This window comes from Sycon ciliatum, chromosome 5 (genome assembly GCF_964019385.1).
Source record: "Sycon ciliatum chromosome 5, ocSycCili1.1, whole genome shotgun sequence".
NCBI lineage: Eukaryota > Metazoa > Porifera > Calcarea > Leucosolenida > Sycettidae > Sycon > Sycon ciliatum.
Window position 1 is genome coordinate 1,602,896 of NC_088647.1, and position 14,930 is coordinate 1,617,825.

The following is a 14,930-nucleotide window of genomic DNA, read 5'->3' on the forward strand; positions in this document are numbered from 1 at the left end:
TGCACGTAGCTGGTGCTATAATTATAAGAATCTGATGTTGAAAATCTACTGCAATGCTTGTGGTTTGAGTGAGAAAAATGCTTGGAGGCGATTCAGTGTGTACACCAAAGTGGCAGCTCATCCCCGGCCTCTGCTGGAGTTTGTAAGAACACTGAACAGTGCCTGGGATGCCGCATCACCATACCAGCAGCACTGGGATATGTTGGCACGTGTCAGGCAGATCAGACTAGTGACGTGGCAACTGATCTTGGGGGTACGTAGGTACTACCCTCAAGAGTTGAACGATTCACAATCAATTGCCAGTTTACAAAGAAACGCGAAATATCTCAATGGAAACATGACAAACTGCCAGCAGCTGCGAACAGCGTCCTAAGCTTGGCACAATCATCTGCTGTATACAGATACTGTTGCGGATGTTCACTGTGAATACGTGTTACTGCACGTGACCGAGAGGAGAGAGAGAGAGCGTCCTTCCCCTCTTTTCTCTTTCTTTGCTGGATGCTCTGTTGCAGATTTTCTTCCTTCTTTGGCTCTGTAGGCAGGTACTAGTAGGCATAGTGGGATGCTCTATTCTGTGTGTGTTGGTCCAAGTTATACCCTGTTTGGCGGATACTACAGAGAAGGTTCTGGGGGATGGATTGAAGGGACAAGTTGCCAGGCAAGCTCAACATGGCCCATTCAGAGGAAGAGCAGTTGCTGGAACAATTGGGCAGGCTTTTGAGTCTCTGTATCAGAGTGTGGAGCAGAGTGTGGTTCTGTTTGGCTTGACCGTTCAGGCGTTGCGCTCTTCTTCGCTTGCTATTTTAGCCACTACCGCGCGTTGCGTGATAAATGTAACCTATTGCCCTAACGCATCGTGTACAATACTCCTTTCCTTGCCAAATTGAAACGCCTGTGTTTTGTCGACGGCCGATTCATGTCAAGCGTCACGTAACTGCCGCTCATGTATGGTGTGTATTGAAGCACCTCGATAGTAGCACCTGTTCGGATTAGTGTTCTCTATTAATATTATGCTCTATTTGTATCTCACATACAATGTTCACGCGGCAATGTCTCAACAAAGTTCTTTTCCGCCGTTACTAACATAACTATACACGTTGCGACGGTAGGATGGATGCGAAACTGTGTTGTATGTTGGTGGATGTTCTGTACGATCACCGTGAAATTATGTTTTTATTGATCGTGTTACAAGTGTCAAGACTCAAAAGTAATCGGTTCACTACGCACCAAAGTCACAACATGAATTATGATTGTGTATGTAGATGGCGACGTGCAGGTGCGTTAGGGTGTTTTCCAAACATGAGTGGTTTGTGCTATGTGAAAGTTGTTTGATTTGTGCTATCCGACCACACTTAGACATTCGATCAGTACCAGTACACGCCCGCACCCGTACATGTTTTTAATGCCTCAGAGCTCGTATCCATTTCCCACTGATTTCACAAGCCGCAGTATGGACAAAACAGCACACAAAGGGTAGGGTACCACATCTCCCCTGGTTTTCCGGCTACGCTGAGGAATGTGCCAGCCACACAATAGTGCTCGGGTTCGGCGAAGCCCCGCGGAGCAGCTTGGATCTAAAGTTGTAGGTGCGGTGTACGTGTCATCCGCTTACTGACACCTGCTTGTAGCACTTGTTTCTCGCTTTGACCCTCTGTGATATCCTCACTTCAAATCGTGAGTTCTAACAATATTAGGAGTGTCGGGTGAGTCCGCATCACTTCCTGGATGTCCAGTTTTCAGCCGGCTCGCTGCAACACGATTAGTAGATCAGTTTGTCCGGTTTTAGAACATGTCTCATGAGTCAGAGACTGACCGTGTCCGTATGTACATGTAGGTATGCTGATTTAATATGTTCGAATGTTACTTCTTGAATGGAGCGAAGGTAGTTTCCCCATGTTGCCCTGACTAGGTGATCTGAAAGGATACTAGTACACAATGGAGATGGGGGTGCAGTTTACTTACCCCTTTCGTGGCCGTTTTGAGTGCACTGTAGTACACGTACAGGCCATTTCGCTCCCACCACTACTACTAGTACTAGCACTACATGGTATCGTTGCGTAGCCATGTTGTTTGCATACTGCCATGCTAGACGGATACTAGTATCCTGATTGCATAGATGGTAGATCTACTATACTGCGAAGTGAACTTGCAATGTAGTTCACCATACACCTAACAACACCACAGTGTAAGCGATTTGACCTACTGCTGTGAGCCAGGTAGTCCTGCCTTGGGCGTACCAAGTACGTGTATCTTTTCAGACTAAGACAACATGACTATTCTCATCGCCTGGGGACTCCGGGAGTCGTAACACTACCCAGCTACATAAGGTCGGGTGTTGATTTACCACTCCTGTTATGGATGACCTTCGTTTAACACAGTCACTCTGAAAGAGTTAATCTGGGCTGCATTCTCAGGGAGTGTTATGTGCAGGCAAACCTGTAATCAATGGTCCATTCCATTGGGCGTTGCTTGATGATTTCTCAAACACGAAATACAATCATTATACTACTGCAGTCAAATGGAACACCGGTACTGGTGTCTGCGTGCACCGTGCCGAGAGGGGAAGCTGTCTTCCAACTCCGAGTTTCACTATCTGTAGCATACCGGTATTCAGTTACCTTCGGTGACGTCTTTCATTCGTGATTTTTCTCCTCCCCTCCCCATTACTATTATTATTAACTTTGTCATGTCGCTCAAATGTAGAAAAGGAGGCGCCATTGCCTGTTTGTGGTGCGACTTTGAACAAACTTCAGCAACAAATTCAACAATAGCTTCACTTCAAATCATGATCCTGTTTAGGTGTCCTGTGTCTGTGATCGTGAATCACAGAATAAAGAGAACAAGCGATAACCATGGTAACCCATTAATCGGGCAAGGGAATCTATCATGTGAACGTCTACGTCATTTTGCATTCTGTTTGGCGTGTGATTCTCAGCGCTGGGCTGTTGGTCGGGTGGTGGACTACCTAGCGAAGCACTGGAGTCTGTCACACAACCCAGCGGCAGCATCCACTGGTGGAAAGGTACGCAAAACGATCTCTTTCTCTCCCTCTAATCCTCTCCTCAACCTGATTCTCTATGTCTCTCTCCCCTTTCTGCTCCTAACACGTCTCTGTTAGTCTTTATGTCTTTCTGTAGATATGTGTGTTAGTCTGTCTCTTTCTTTCTCTCTCTATCTCTTTCTCTCTCTCTCTCTCTCTCTCTCTCTCTCTCTCTCTCTCTCTCTCTCTCTCTCTTCTTTCTTTCTTTCTTCATTCAGTTTTATGTGTCTTTCACGTACCATGGAATAGGGAGGAAGCATTGTTCAACCACTCAAGCAAAACGTTACCACAAAGCAACAGGGAATATTTGCCTCTTCTCCTAGGCTGCTGTATGGGAAGATTCTTCCGCCCCATTGCCAGGACATTTCTCACAGTAGAGTAACCACTACCTACAAACCCGTATATTTTCTTTTCTTTTTCTTGGATCAAGCTTCTCTCTGTTTGTCCGTCTGTCTGTGACGTGAATTTCTGTATTGTTCTTGACTCTTTCTCTGCTGCAGCGTCTTCAAGTTTACTGTCACAATACGGGTGACGTCATGGAGATGCCTGTGCTTCTCAGGGACCTCAGTGATCGCTTGCCATCAGGCGCTACCATCATACTGGAGTATGCTAGCAGCAAGGACTCTCTCCCTAATCTGGACCAGTATAGACTGTGATGGGATCACGTGATGCCTAAAGACGCGACTATCCGTATTGCCGGATATGCCTATGTCCCAGACGTCTGCTGGCTGCAATCCAAGTACATTCTGCGACCTCAGTGCAGACACGTAAAGCGAAGGGGTGTTTGACCACCTTTACACACAGTGCCTGTAGGCTGATACAGTAGAGTGTAGGTTGAACAAGACTACACCAAAAGCAGTCCTAGCATGTAATTTGCATGGTTGTACAGTACATTGTACATGTTAGCAATAATCTGCATAGTCTACATGACAGTTTCATTCTTGCATGCTCACTATCACTGTATCAGAAAGAGTACATACACTGTACTAAGCTCCCATATCATACTCTTTTACTAGTATCAGTGTGATGGTCATGATGCTATCCAACAGTCCGCTTCTGCGTAGATCCATACCATTCCTTCAAGAGGCCATAAACTGTTTATGCACTCTTGATTCCATTGCATATTGTAGATTTTTCCTGTCTTTGCTACTACCACCACCATCACACCAGTGACTAAATGAGAGGGCTTGAAAGCGCAGAGCCCTCGCTATGCTTTGTATTTACCTAATTCATCATGCGTGTTATTCGAAAATTAATGATAGAAACGTCTTTGCACTACAAAAACATGTATCTACCCGATAATCGTATAATTATTTGTATTGAATATTTGTATTGAATTCTATCATTTCCGGTAACACGTATGATGGCCTAGGTAAAAACAACGCATAGCGAGGGCTCTGGGCTTTCAAGCCCTCTCGTTCCTTTTGTGACGTTGGAACTCGCACGATCGCCCTGCATGCATTCTCTCGATACCCTTCGCATACATGCAAATTCTATCAAGTTGCTTCACGTTATGATCAGTGCTGAAGCTGACTAGCGAGGACCTGGCGTGATATGCGCTGCAGTGCAGTCAGTGCTAATGCTCTGCGGTAGAATGGCCAGGGAAGTCATAGTACTTCGAAGCACAGGGAAACCTGTTTATATCTAAGCTGATAGCTGGAGGGACCTTCAAAATTATGGTCTCTGTTACCAGGTGGTCTCCGTATCCAGGGTCATTTGACTGGAAATAACATCCCTTGATCCTGGTTTCAGTGGTCTTCTAGGACAGGTGGTCGCCTTGTCCGAGTGGTCGTCAAGACAGGTTTTACTGTATTGTTAAGAGCAGCGCTGCGTGTTTCACGGAGGTAGTGAACTGCTCAAGTCACCAAGCAGTAGTGTCACTCCGGAATCAGAGGAGACAGAACTTTGCACACACGTGGTAGGTACGAGAAGTACGACATCATATGTACAATGTACGTCCATCACGCACTTAAAGTAACACGTACATGGTGCATAGTTTATAACTCATAGAACTCACACTGTGGCAGAACATGCCTACAAAGCTGCAGTGAACTTGCGGATAGCTCGTCGTCTCAAGGCTCAGTCAAGCTACAACACACTATCAGCAAGCTTCAATCGCTCTTTTCCTCCTGCTGCGCGTGCTTGGGTAGCCAGACGGGATCAGCCAGCACAACTCACCAAGAGGATCAAGTCAGCGAACCCGGCAGCGACAATGTTCGCCCAAATTCAGAAGGCTCGCGACGATTTATGGAACTGGCTCTTTAACGATCCACGCAAGGACCCGGAGATGCCGCCACATATCACTATTCTGAACAGTATAAGCGAGGGTACATTCGGTGATGTATGGAAGGCGAACTTCCGGACTGCGCGGAATGAAGACGTGACTGTAGCGATTAAGGTTCCCAGCAAAAAGGTGCGTGACCGTCCCGAAGTTATGCGCTCCTTTGCGCAGGAGAGCACCACGCACAGAAATCTCTATCACAAGAACATCATCCGCGTGTACACCACTGGCACCTACAAGCATCTACCGTACATAGTCATGGAATTGGCAAGTAACAAAAGTCTTGATTGCTACGCAAGATCCGTATCGCACTTAGCTGCCTATAGCGATGGTACAAAGCTGTGTAGGATGTGTGCAGGTGTCGCTGCAGGTATGGAGTATCTAGAGTCTCTCAGAATGCTTCATCGCGACTTAGCAGCCAAGAATATCCTCGTTACATCCGACCATACATGCAAAATCGCCGACTTCGGCTTTTCGAGGAAGATGCAGAAGCATTATGTCCAGGGACCTCGCTCTTGGACCAGCGAGTATATGTACTTCGCGTCCAATCCAAACATGCTTTTGCCTATCCGTTGGACTGCGCCCGAGGTTTTCACCGGTCTAGCTACAATCAAATCGGATGTCTGGAGTTTCGGTGTGGTTCTTTGGGAAGTCATGTCATTCGGCAAGATTCCCTTCGGCGAATTAAATCTCTCCGACCCGACTAATTTCTTGAAAACACTCGACCGGGGAGGTCGTCTCCGGCAGACTGCTCGATGCCGTGATGATGTGTATCGCTTAATGTGCGCCACTTGGGAACAGAAGCCTTCGGATCGACCCAGCTTCAGTGTAATCCGCACTCATCTTGAAGCCATGGCTCGTACCAGAGACGGAACTGTGGCTGGACGAGTAGCAGCTCCAGTTGCCGTCCGGCCCACTGCGGTTAGCGGGGCTCGTCGACGTTTTCCCGCTGCAAGTGGACGCGGAGGGGGGCAGCCGAGAGTCTCCATTTAAAAGAGCATTTATCAGTATGTACTATAAAGCCTGATCACTCTTTCCCCAAGCTCTTGCTATTAACAAGAGTACATTGCCCCCTGTGGGTGGGGGCATGTACTTTAATTATAATATTTCTCCATCTCGACTCCACTGGGAACATCAACAATTATTTTTAAACTCTCAAATTCCCAAAGGTTCCCTAGTACTTACCCTTGAGCTTGATTTGGGTAAGAGTTCGACTTGTTAGTGTTGCCTTTCATGAATCTTCGCTGCACTGTTCGAGGTTTGCTCAACTTGCTTTTGGAGGAGTGTTGCGTCTCCTTGAATACCTTGATTTTCTCGCACTTAATTAACTCGTGTTAAGCACATGAACAAATATTGCTTTAGTTTAAAAATTAGTGAGACTGGCGGATAGATTATTGGTATGTTGGCCAGTGACAGGACCAGGGAGTCGTACTCAAACTAGTTTGAGTACGACTCCCTGGACAGGACCCATGAACCATCCACTCTGTTTCTGAATAAACATGTACAAAAAAAGTGCTTTCCCATATTTGCTATGCGACTAAATGTCTGTAGAAAGTGGTCATAGCATGCGGACAGTGGCACCAACACGGTCGACATCGTGTGACCCATAGATGCAAGACTCCAAGAGTTCACTGCAGTTCACTGGAGTTCACTGGAGTTCACTGTAGGGTTCACTGGGGTCACAGTGAACCCTACAGTTTACATGTTGGTGTTTTGGATCTTCTCTCTCACTCAGATCTGCAGAGCGATGAATCAGATTTTCACAGCAAAGTGTAATTCTCTCGGTTTGTACCACAGTCGAAGCGAGTCGGGCTAATGCAATGGTTGACGTAGGGAATAAAGCCAGAACGCAATGACGGGGAAGGGTTGTCATTGGAGCTGGTATAGTGATGCCGTGGGGTTGTTGTATGATTCACTTTGCTCTGCGAAAAGCTACGAACCATCTAACCCTTGGCCGCAACCGATAACAAAACTTGCTTCGGTGGCCGAGATATTCTACCAGCGCACGACCAGGGATGCTATGAACCAAGCTGTGAATTGCTGCTTGTGAAGGTACTTTTAAGAGCATACTGAGAGCATTACTGCCCCTACTTGACCGTGGCATTTAGCACGAGAAGGTAGGATTTTCTCTTCTTACTCCTCAATCCTGTCCAGCCTGGATCACTGGGGCCATCATCAGGCTCTCTGTAGCAGTGCTCCCTCTGGTTACTAGTGTATGACCAAGTCCACTATGTACATGTGCAGTAAAACGGTTAACCTGTCAAGGCGACCGACCGTTTGCATAAGGCGACCACCTGTCCTAGAAGACCACTGAAACCAGGACTGAGGGATGCTATTTCCAGTCAAATGACCCTGGATAAGGAGACCACCTGGTAACAGAGACCGTGTTTTGAAGGTCCCTTGAGCGGTCGTCTTAGACAGGTTTCACTGTACACTATACATCCTTGTCAGGAGTCAGCTTGGCGGGGGAAAAGGTGAGAACACGCGGAGGAGGTGGGAAAGAGATTGCGCATCACTATCATCACCACTACATGTATACCTACTACATGTACCTTCTTTCCATTCGTCTTCCTCCTGACTCGCACCAAACCGGTCTACGCAGATCGTATTACTACACGAGCTGTGCGTGAAGAGTGCGGGTGCCGTAAACGGATGGAGCGCTGCACTGCTAGTAGTAGGACCTCGGTGTGCAGTCATACCATGTACTGTACCATGTCATGTATTTGGCGGCTGTCAAGACTCAAGGTCTACGTATCACACCTAGACTGGAGAGGTGCATACTGTGCAGGAGGTAGGGGTTTGAAAATCACAACAGAATACACACGTCACACAGCTAAAACCGCCAAGGCTAGATTTTGTGGCCTACACAATAGCAAGCGCTCAGCGAGGACCCTCCAACAGCCTTCAGACGACCAGCCACCACACGACTCCCTCTTTCTCTATTGTCAATCCAGGAAGACAGGATCAACTCTCGCTAACAACGATAGAATGTTTCAAGGACAGCCGCCACCCAAACCTAGGGTTCCTTCGTCCATTACCCTGCAAAGGAAGCTTGGCAGTGGTAGTTTCGGCGATGTCTGGAAAGCATCTTGGAAATCCCCGGCATTCGGTACGAAGACTGTAGCAGTCAAGGTCCCCAACCGGTTTGTGCGAACTCACCCCGAACTCCTGCTCTCGTTTATGCACGAAAGTAGCATTGCCAAGGGACTCAATCATAAGAACGTTGTCAGTGTGTATGAGGTGGGTACCTTAGCACGTCCCTGCATTATAATGGAACTGGCAGCATTCGGTAGCCTGAACTTGTACGTGAGACGATTCGAAAGATCACTTGCGCATCGCGACGGTAGCAAACTGTGCAAGATGTGCGCTAGTGCTGCTGCGGGCATGGAATATCTAGAGTCTCGCAGACTGCTTCATCGCGATCTAGCCGGTAGAAATATCCTCGTTGCCTCAGACGAGACCTGCAAGATCACTGACTTTGGCCTGACGAAGAAGATGTTGAAACACATGTATCCCACATCCAGCTCGCTCAGCTCTGCGACCAGCGAGTATATGTACATCGCGTCCAATCCAAACATGCCTTTGCCAATCCGTTGGGCGGCGCCGGAGGTGTTTAGTGGACAAGCCACTATCAAGTCCGACGTATGGAGCTTCGGCGTGGTTCTCTGGGAAGTGATGTCGTTCGGTAAAATACCTTACATTGAACACCCCTCTGCCAATAATCCCATACTCCATAATGACTTTCTCCACCGGGGCGAGCGGCTGCAAAGGCCCGGACATTGCCGCCTCGATATCTATCGGCTGATGCGCGAGACCTGGGCATTGAAACCATCGGATCGACCCAGCTTCAGTTCGATTCGCACACGCCTTGAAGCATTGGCACGAAGTGGCGACAGTGGAGGGGCTGGAGTCGTGAGACCGCAGGCGGCACCAGCAGCAGCAGCACGAAGGGCTACGCCAAGACCACCAACAGTGCGTCGTGCTGCTGATGGTCTTCTTGGCGGCAGGGCTCCGGCTAGAGGAGCAGCCTGGGGCACGTTCTGAGTCGGTAGCACTTCCGCCGCGGACTGTCGCACTTGAGACGGGCCTGCTGTATAGCCAAATCACCTGCGGCCAATGCCGGTATCCAGTCCGCAGGCACGGTAGCGTGTTCCGCTCCCTACAAAAAAAAACTGTACATCGTGCATCAGCCATCTGTCTCACGTACGGCAACCGACGAACAGTATCAGTGCTGTTGTTCTCGATACGAGCTATTCCACCCTCTAGTTGTTGATTAGCCTTTTGCTTTTGATGTTTTTCTTCAACCTTCTTGTACTGCTAAAGCAACAGAGGTATTTTAATACTGTAGAGAATCAGGGTTGCTGCCATCCTGGACCATTGGACCACGAACTTTCTGACTGAACACTGCACTCGAAATTGATTTGTGTACATGACTATCCGAATCCCTTCCTACTAATCTAAGACTGGGAAATATTTCATACAGTAAGATTTTCGTGACAGTGTTTACGTGTGCTATCCCGATTGTCTAGTGCTTCAAAGATCCTTGTGTTTCCTTGAATTTCATTATGGCAATTCCTTACGATTTTTTCAAATTTGCGATTTCCATGGATTCGTGTTTTTAACAGATCGATCCAACACTGCACACACTCTGATTGAAATACTACATTGCAACTACTTCGAAGCACATGTAACTACCTAGATAAACCTTGTTTTAGTTCACACAATAATCATAATGTCATGTTGTTGGTTTGACAGCATGAAACAAGGTAGAGGACACCGTGTTCGGAAACAGTACAACCATCCACGGTTGGTAGAGCCCCGTCTGGTGAGATCATCTGAACCGATTAATTAAAGCCTAGAATAAAGAGGGTCAGAACCGGGTTTAACATACGGTTCAGATGGTCTCAACAGACTGGGGCTCTACCAACCGTGGATGGTTGTAGAAAGGTCACTGTTTCCGAACACGGTGTGCTCCACCTTGTTTTATGTCAAAACAACAACATGCAACTACATGTACCTATATCACTCGAAACTCGTACGTGAAAATGTATTTAGGATGGGAGGTCTCCAGCAGATGTTACAGCGGGAGTATAGTGGACTCTGGTATAAAAGAAATAAAAATAAAAACGCAGTAAATGATGAAGGTACTTCGAAGTACGTTTATTTGTATTTATGGATTCTCCACAGGCCTTCGCCTAAATCGAGGGAGTCTCCGTCAACAGCTTATTAAGAAGAAGCTGAGGAGAGAAATAAGAATAAAAGAGAAAATGATGCGGGGTGGTACACCGTGCTCTATGACATCGCTACTCTACGTGGAATGAAACCAGAGGGCTAATAACGGGTGATAACAAAGTGTGCGCGCCTGCGCGGACAAGAGAGATAAAACATTTTGGTAATTGTTTTTTCATTTGACCCAACGAGACCACACGACGCTTGCAGACCACAGCACGAACAGTTAGCCAGCTACACTCCACGAAGGCAAGTAGTATTACTCCTGACAAGTCATATTTCGTTCCATAAATCTACACAAGAAAGCCTCTCGTGCAGAGGTCACCAATTATAGGCCAATCTCGCTCCTAAGCGTTGTCAGCAAGGTTCAGGAGAGGATTGTTCACCAGCGCCTCTACACCCACATTGAGCCCCACTTACCGGCCGACCAATCTGGATTTCGATCTAAGGATAGTACTGAACTACAGCTCTCCCGCCTAGTGCATGAGATTTCCGCCAGCCGAGATGCCGGTCAGGCAGTGTCAGCATGCTTCTTTGACTTATCAAAGGCTTTTGACCGAGTCTGGCATGCTGGCCTCCTGGCCAAACTCGAGCACCTTGGTATCCGTGGCATTGCCCTTACCTGGCTCACAAGCTCCCTGACTCGCCGCCGACAACGCGTCAAGGTTGGCTCCGCTTTGTCTTCATGGAAATCCATTCCAGCTGGAGTACCCCAGGGCTCTGTCCTGGGGCCTCTTCTTTTCCTGGTGTACACAATCGACCTCCCCCCCCCCCCCCCCAGCATGTACAAACTCCCACACCAAATGCAGCCAGTTCCCCGATGACACGACACTCATCGCGACGCATTACACGAGGGATTTGTCAGCTGCATTCCTCCAACGTGCCGTGGACGCAGCAGGACGATGGTTGAAGGATTGGCATCTCCTCGTCAAAACCACAAAAACCGTCGTCCTTTCCTTCCAACCCCAACACACCATCCACGTCACGCTCCACTTGACTCGGCTGCAGCAGGTCCACCAACATAGGCATCTTGGTGTTACACTCCAAGACGATATGCGGTGGACCCAACACATCATAGAAAGCAGGGAGTAGTAAGGTATTGTACTACTCCCTGATAGAAACCACCAACAAAGCCAAAAAAACTACTACACCAACTCCACAAGACCGTGACGTGGCACAATGAACGCTTCCAGCCTATTGTGAATATATACGACCTACATCCGACCCGTTCTCGAATATGGCAGCCTTGCCCTCTCCAACACCACACAGCAACAGCGGGACACACTGGAGAGAATTCAACGCCGTGCTATACCCATCTGCCTTCGGATTCCCCTCTTTGCACCAGTTCACCACAGTTCCCTCCTCCATCATGCACAGCTCCCCACCCTTAGCTCACGACTCCTTGTTAAACAAGTCCTACTAGCATGGGGCATCCACCACCAAACCTCCCCACCACACCTGCAACAACCCCATCTTGCACCACAACGTCAACACCAACCATACACCCTTCGACAGACAAGGACCTACTCCATCGGACACGCACACACAAACAAGCACCGAGATTCCCCCATCAACAGTGCCCTCACCCTCTACAACTCACTCCCTATCGACATCACAACCCAACCTCGTAGAAATTCTTTCCGAAACAATGCATCCAGTCTTCTTTTGAGCAGTACCTGTTCCTGCTCCGCGCATCCCCCTGGTTTCTGATATCTCGAACGTGTACTCAACTAACTCGATCACCCCTGCTAACGTTATTGCCCCCGCTTGTTTTTCATGATCCATTGCTTCTAGCCTCCCCGGTTAATTTCCATCTAGCTGTGTCTAGCTAGTACCAGTTCTATCGCACTTATGGTAAGTTATCAATCATCCTTATTGGCGTCATGCCATCGTGGAATAAAAGAATATTAATAAAGATGACGCGGGGAACTCATCAGAGGAGAAGCAGTTGTTGAATGAAGGGGTTAGGCTGAATAATGTTATTTTTTTATAGAGAAGATCAGTACTGGCGCAAGGTGTCAACACTAAACTAACTCACACATGTGACAAATCAACACAAAAAGGAATAGTGCGGAATGCAGGTGTTATGAACCCTACCAGACATAACTATCACAAGTGCTAAATCAATCACAATGAGAAGGAGAGGTACACAGGAATAGGTGGCGCTGGTTTACACGTCACAAAGAGTACTGAGGTGGTGACAAAGATAGGTGAAAAGTAGACGCCAAGTGAAAGCCAACAAATCATCACGGACGGACGTCTAACGACACATCTGAAGATTGCTAACTGGACGAGACAAATGCTTCACGAACCTCGATAACTGAAATTCAGCCAACGGTAGGTGAAAGGAAGGCTGCTGGGTGTGACATAGAACTGTGGGCTGCTGAGGCGACGTATCCATCTAGATCTTGACTGCAGGGTTGGCGTCTAACGCTATAATCCGAGCAGCAGATCACATCCTTCCTCTGATCAATGGCAGGTTTCCTGGTCCAGGAGAAGTCATAATTCTTTGTTGCCATCTTCCATAGGTCCGTCAAATAGTAGTGATAGGTTTTTCATTTGACCCGACGAGACCACACGACGCTTGCAGACCACAGCACGAACAGTTCACCAGCCACACTCCACGAAAGCAAGTAGTATTACCCCTGACAAGTCTTGTTTCGTGTGGTCTCGTCGGGTCAAATGAAAAACCTATTACATGTACTACTATTTGACGGACCTATGGAAGATGGCAACAAAGAATTAAAACATTTTGGGCTGGATACAGTAGGAATGGCAGCCGGGAGGGAGATCCATGTGACAGTGGTGACAAAGAGAAAGGTGGCACGGGTGTGTGTGCTGGCTCTAGCAGGCGGGAGTAGATCCGCCAGTGCTCATCTAAACAGCTGTTCTCCAGGATGGAATCCAACACTAGTATGCGGAAGACATTTCTTTAGTGCTATTGACCTAGTGCAAAGGTTTACATAATGATGATCTCTTCCCTTTCGAAAAATACAATGTGACTGTTGGAAGCCTGAAAGGATTCATGCGTTTCTAATGGCAACCTCGGAATTCCAGCCAGGGTCTATTCTTTTTCAATTTACACCTTTGCAATCTTACATAGCACAAAGAAAGTTTTGTTCAGGTCCGAAATGTGAAATTGGAGCTGGTGAATTTGGATAGGTGCGGCACATTTCGAAAGAAATTCCTGCTGGATACCCCTGCGAATACAACCCAGAAGTCGTGAACGCAACCAGTGAAGTCCACGCTTTGAATTCAGCAGGACGGATGTGGAGCTGGAGCAAAAGGTAAGAAATCAGTACTTCAGAAGTGGAAATTTGCAGGAGACCGATGACTAGCCCACATGCACGCCGATGAGCAAGTTGGATTTATGAATGCACAGATGATAATACATGTACATGTAGACTGCGTGCAAGCAGCAAGCTACTCTACCTGCCTAGCCGGCTCCCGATTGAAACTTTAAAATCCACATGGTATTTGAGCCGTCAGATGCGAAAACCGACCTTATGGGAAACACTGCACAGTGCAGAAAAATGCAGTTGAAAGTTGGCGAGTTTACGCAAATTAAAACAGCATCTGCGACTCTGCGAGTCCTCCAAAATGATCTCAGGTCTGAGATGAGATAACTGAATATCCACGTGAAGAACACGCATTTGCATTGGTACCGTTTATATTTTTACATCGCAAATCAAACGCGCCGTTGAAGCATGCCCAATAGTTACTGTGTTAGGATGAAGATGGAAAGGCACTTTTTACCCTATAACATAATAATCATTCCTTTATCTACTACTCATTCGTTATCTACATCCACTGAAGAGCAGGCAGGCACCAGGCAGGCACAGTGGGTTGGTCAAAGACCATGATTGAGATACGAGAGGTACCTGGTTCAAGTCCTGCCTGGGAGCGGTTTTTCCAGCCGTGCTGCTACCCACAGTCAACTGGGAACTTGTGGCCAGGCACAAGGGGTACATGGATGCAGCTAATGGGGTCGCTTTCGGCACTTGTGCCAGTGGTTGTGAGACTTACCCACTCACCCCCACCGTTAGGCGCTGCATCTGCCGCTAGGGTTTATCGGGTGTTAGCGGCCGTCGTGAGTTCCCTTCGGGAACGGATACGATAATTTACTTACTTACTGAAGAGCTCTCAAAGGGCGAAACCGCTGTCTGGAGGATCTGCAACATCTACCCAAGAACAAATTTCCTTGCTATAGAGTTTGGTGTCGTGAATGTGGGCCAAGAGTGCAGTGTGGATTGGTGGAGTGTTTCAAGATGGAAAGGGAGAAAAGAGAAAAGGTAGGATAGCTTGGAGAAGTGGAGTGATGAAAACAGTGAGCCTAGAGAGTAAGAATCATAAGATCCATCCTAGCAATAGCCATGAAAG

General features: G+C 47.6%; 2 protein-coding genes across 4 annotated transcripts in view; both read left to right on the top strand.

The window, feature by feature from the left end:
- Positions 1-4,255, top strand: part of LOC135817128 (AN1-type zinc finger protein 1-like) — a 110,109-nt gene extending 105,854 nt beyond the window's left edge. The window contains exons 8-9 of one of the 3 annotated variants that reach the window (XM_065330251.1): positions 2,936-3,022; positions 3,541-4,254. In XM_065330251.1, the coding sequence (XP_065186323.1) occupies positions 2,936-3,022; positions 3,541-3,696 (243 nt within the window). In that variant the 3' untranslated portion in view covers positions 3,697-4,254. Of the gene's footprint in view, positions 1-2,935; positions 3,023-3,540 lie in introns of all 3 variants that reach the window. The other 2 variants (XM_065330250.1, XM_065330249.1) reach the window with 2 other exon arrangements.
- An 835-nt stretch (positions 4,256-5,090) lies between these two features.
- On the top strand, positions 5,091-10,269 carry LOC135816513 (uncharacterized). Its single transcript, XM_065329709.1, has 2 exons — positions 5,091-6,311; positions 8,067-10,269. Exons 1-2 carry the CDS (start codon positions 5,253-5,255, stop codon positions 9,363-9,365), a joined length of 2,358 nt encoding a protein of 785 aa, XP_065185781.1. The 5' UTR covers positions 5,091-5,252; the 3' UTR covers positions 9,366-10,269.
- Positions 10,270-14,930: the final 4,661 nt, after the last annotated feature.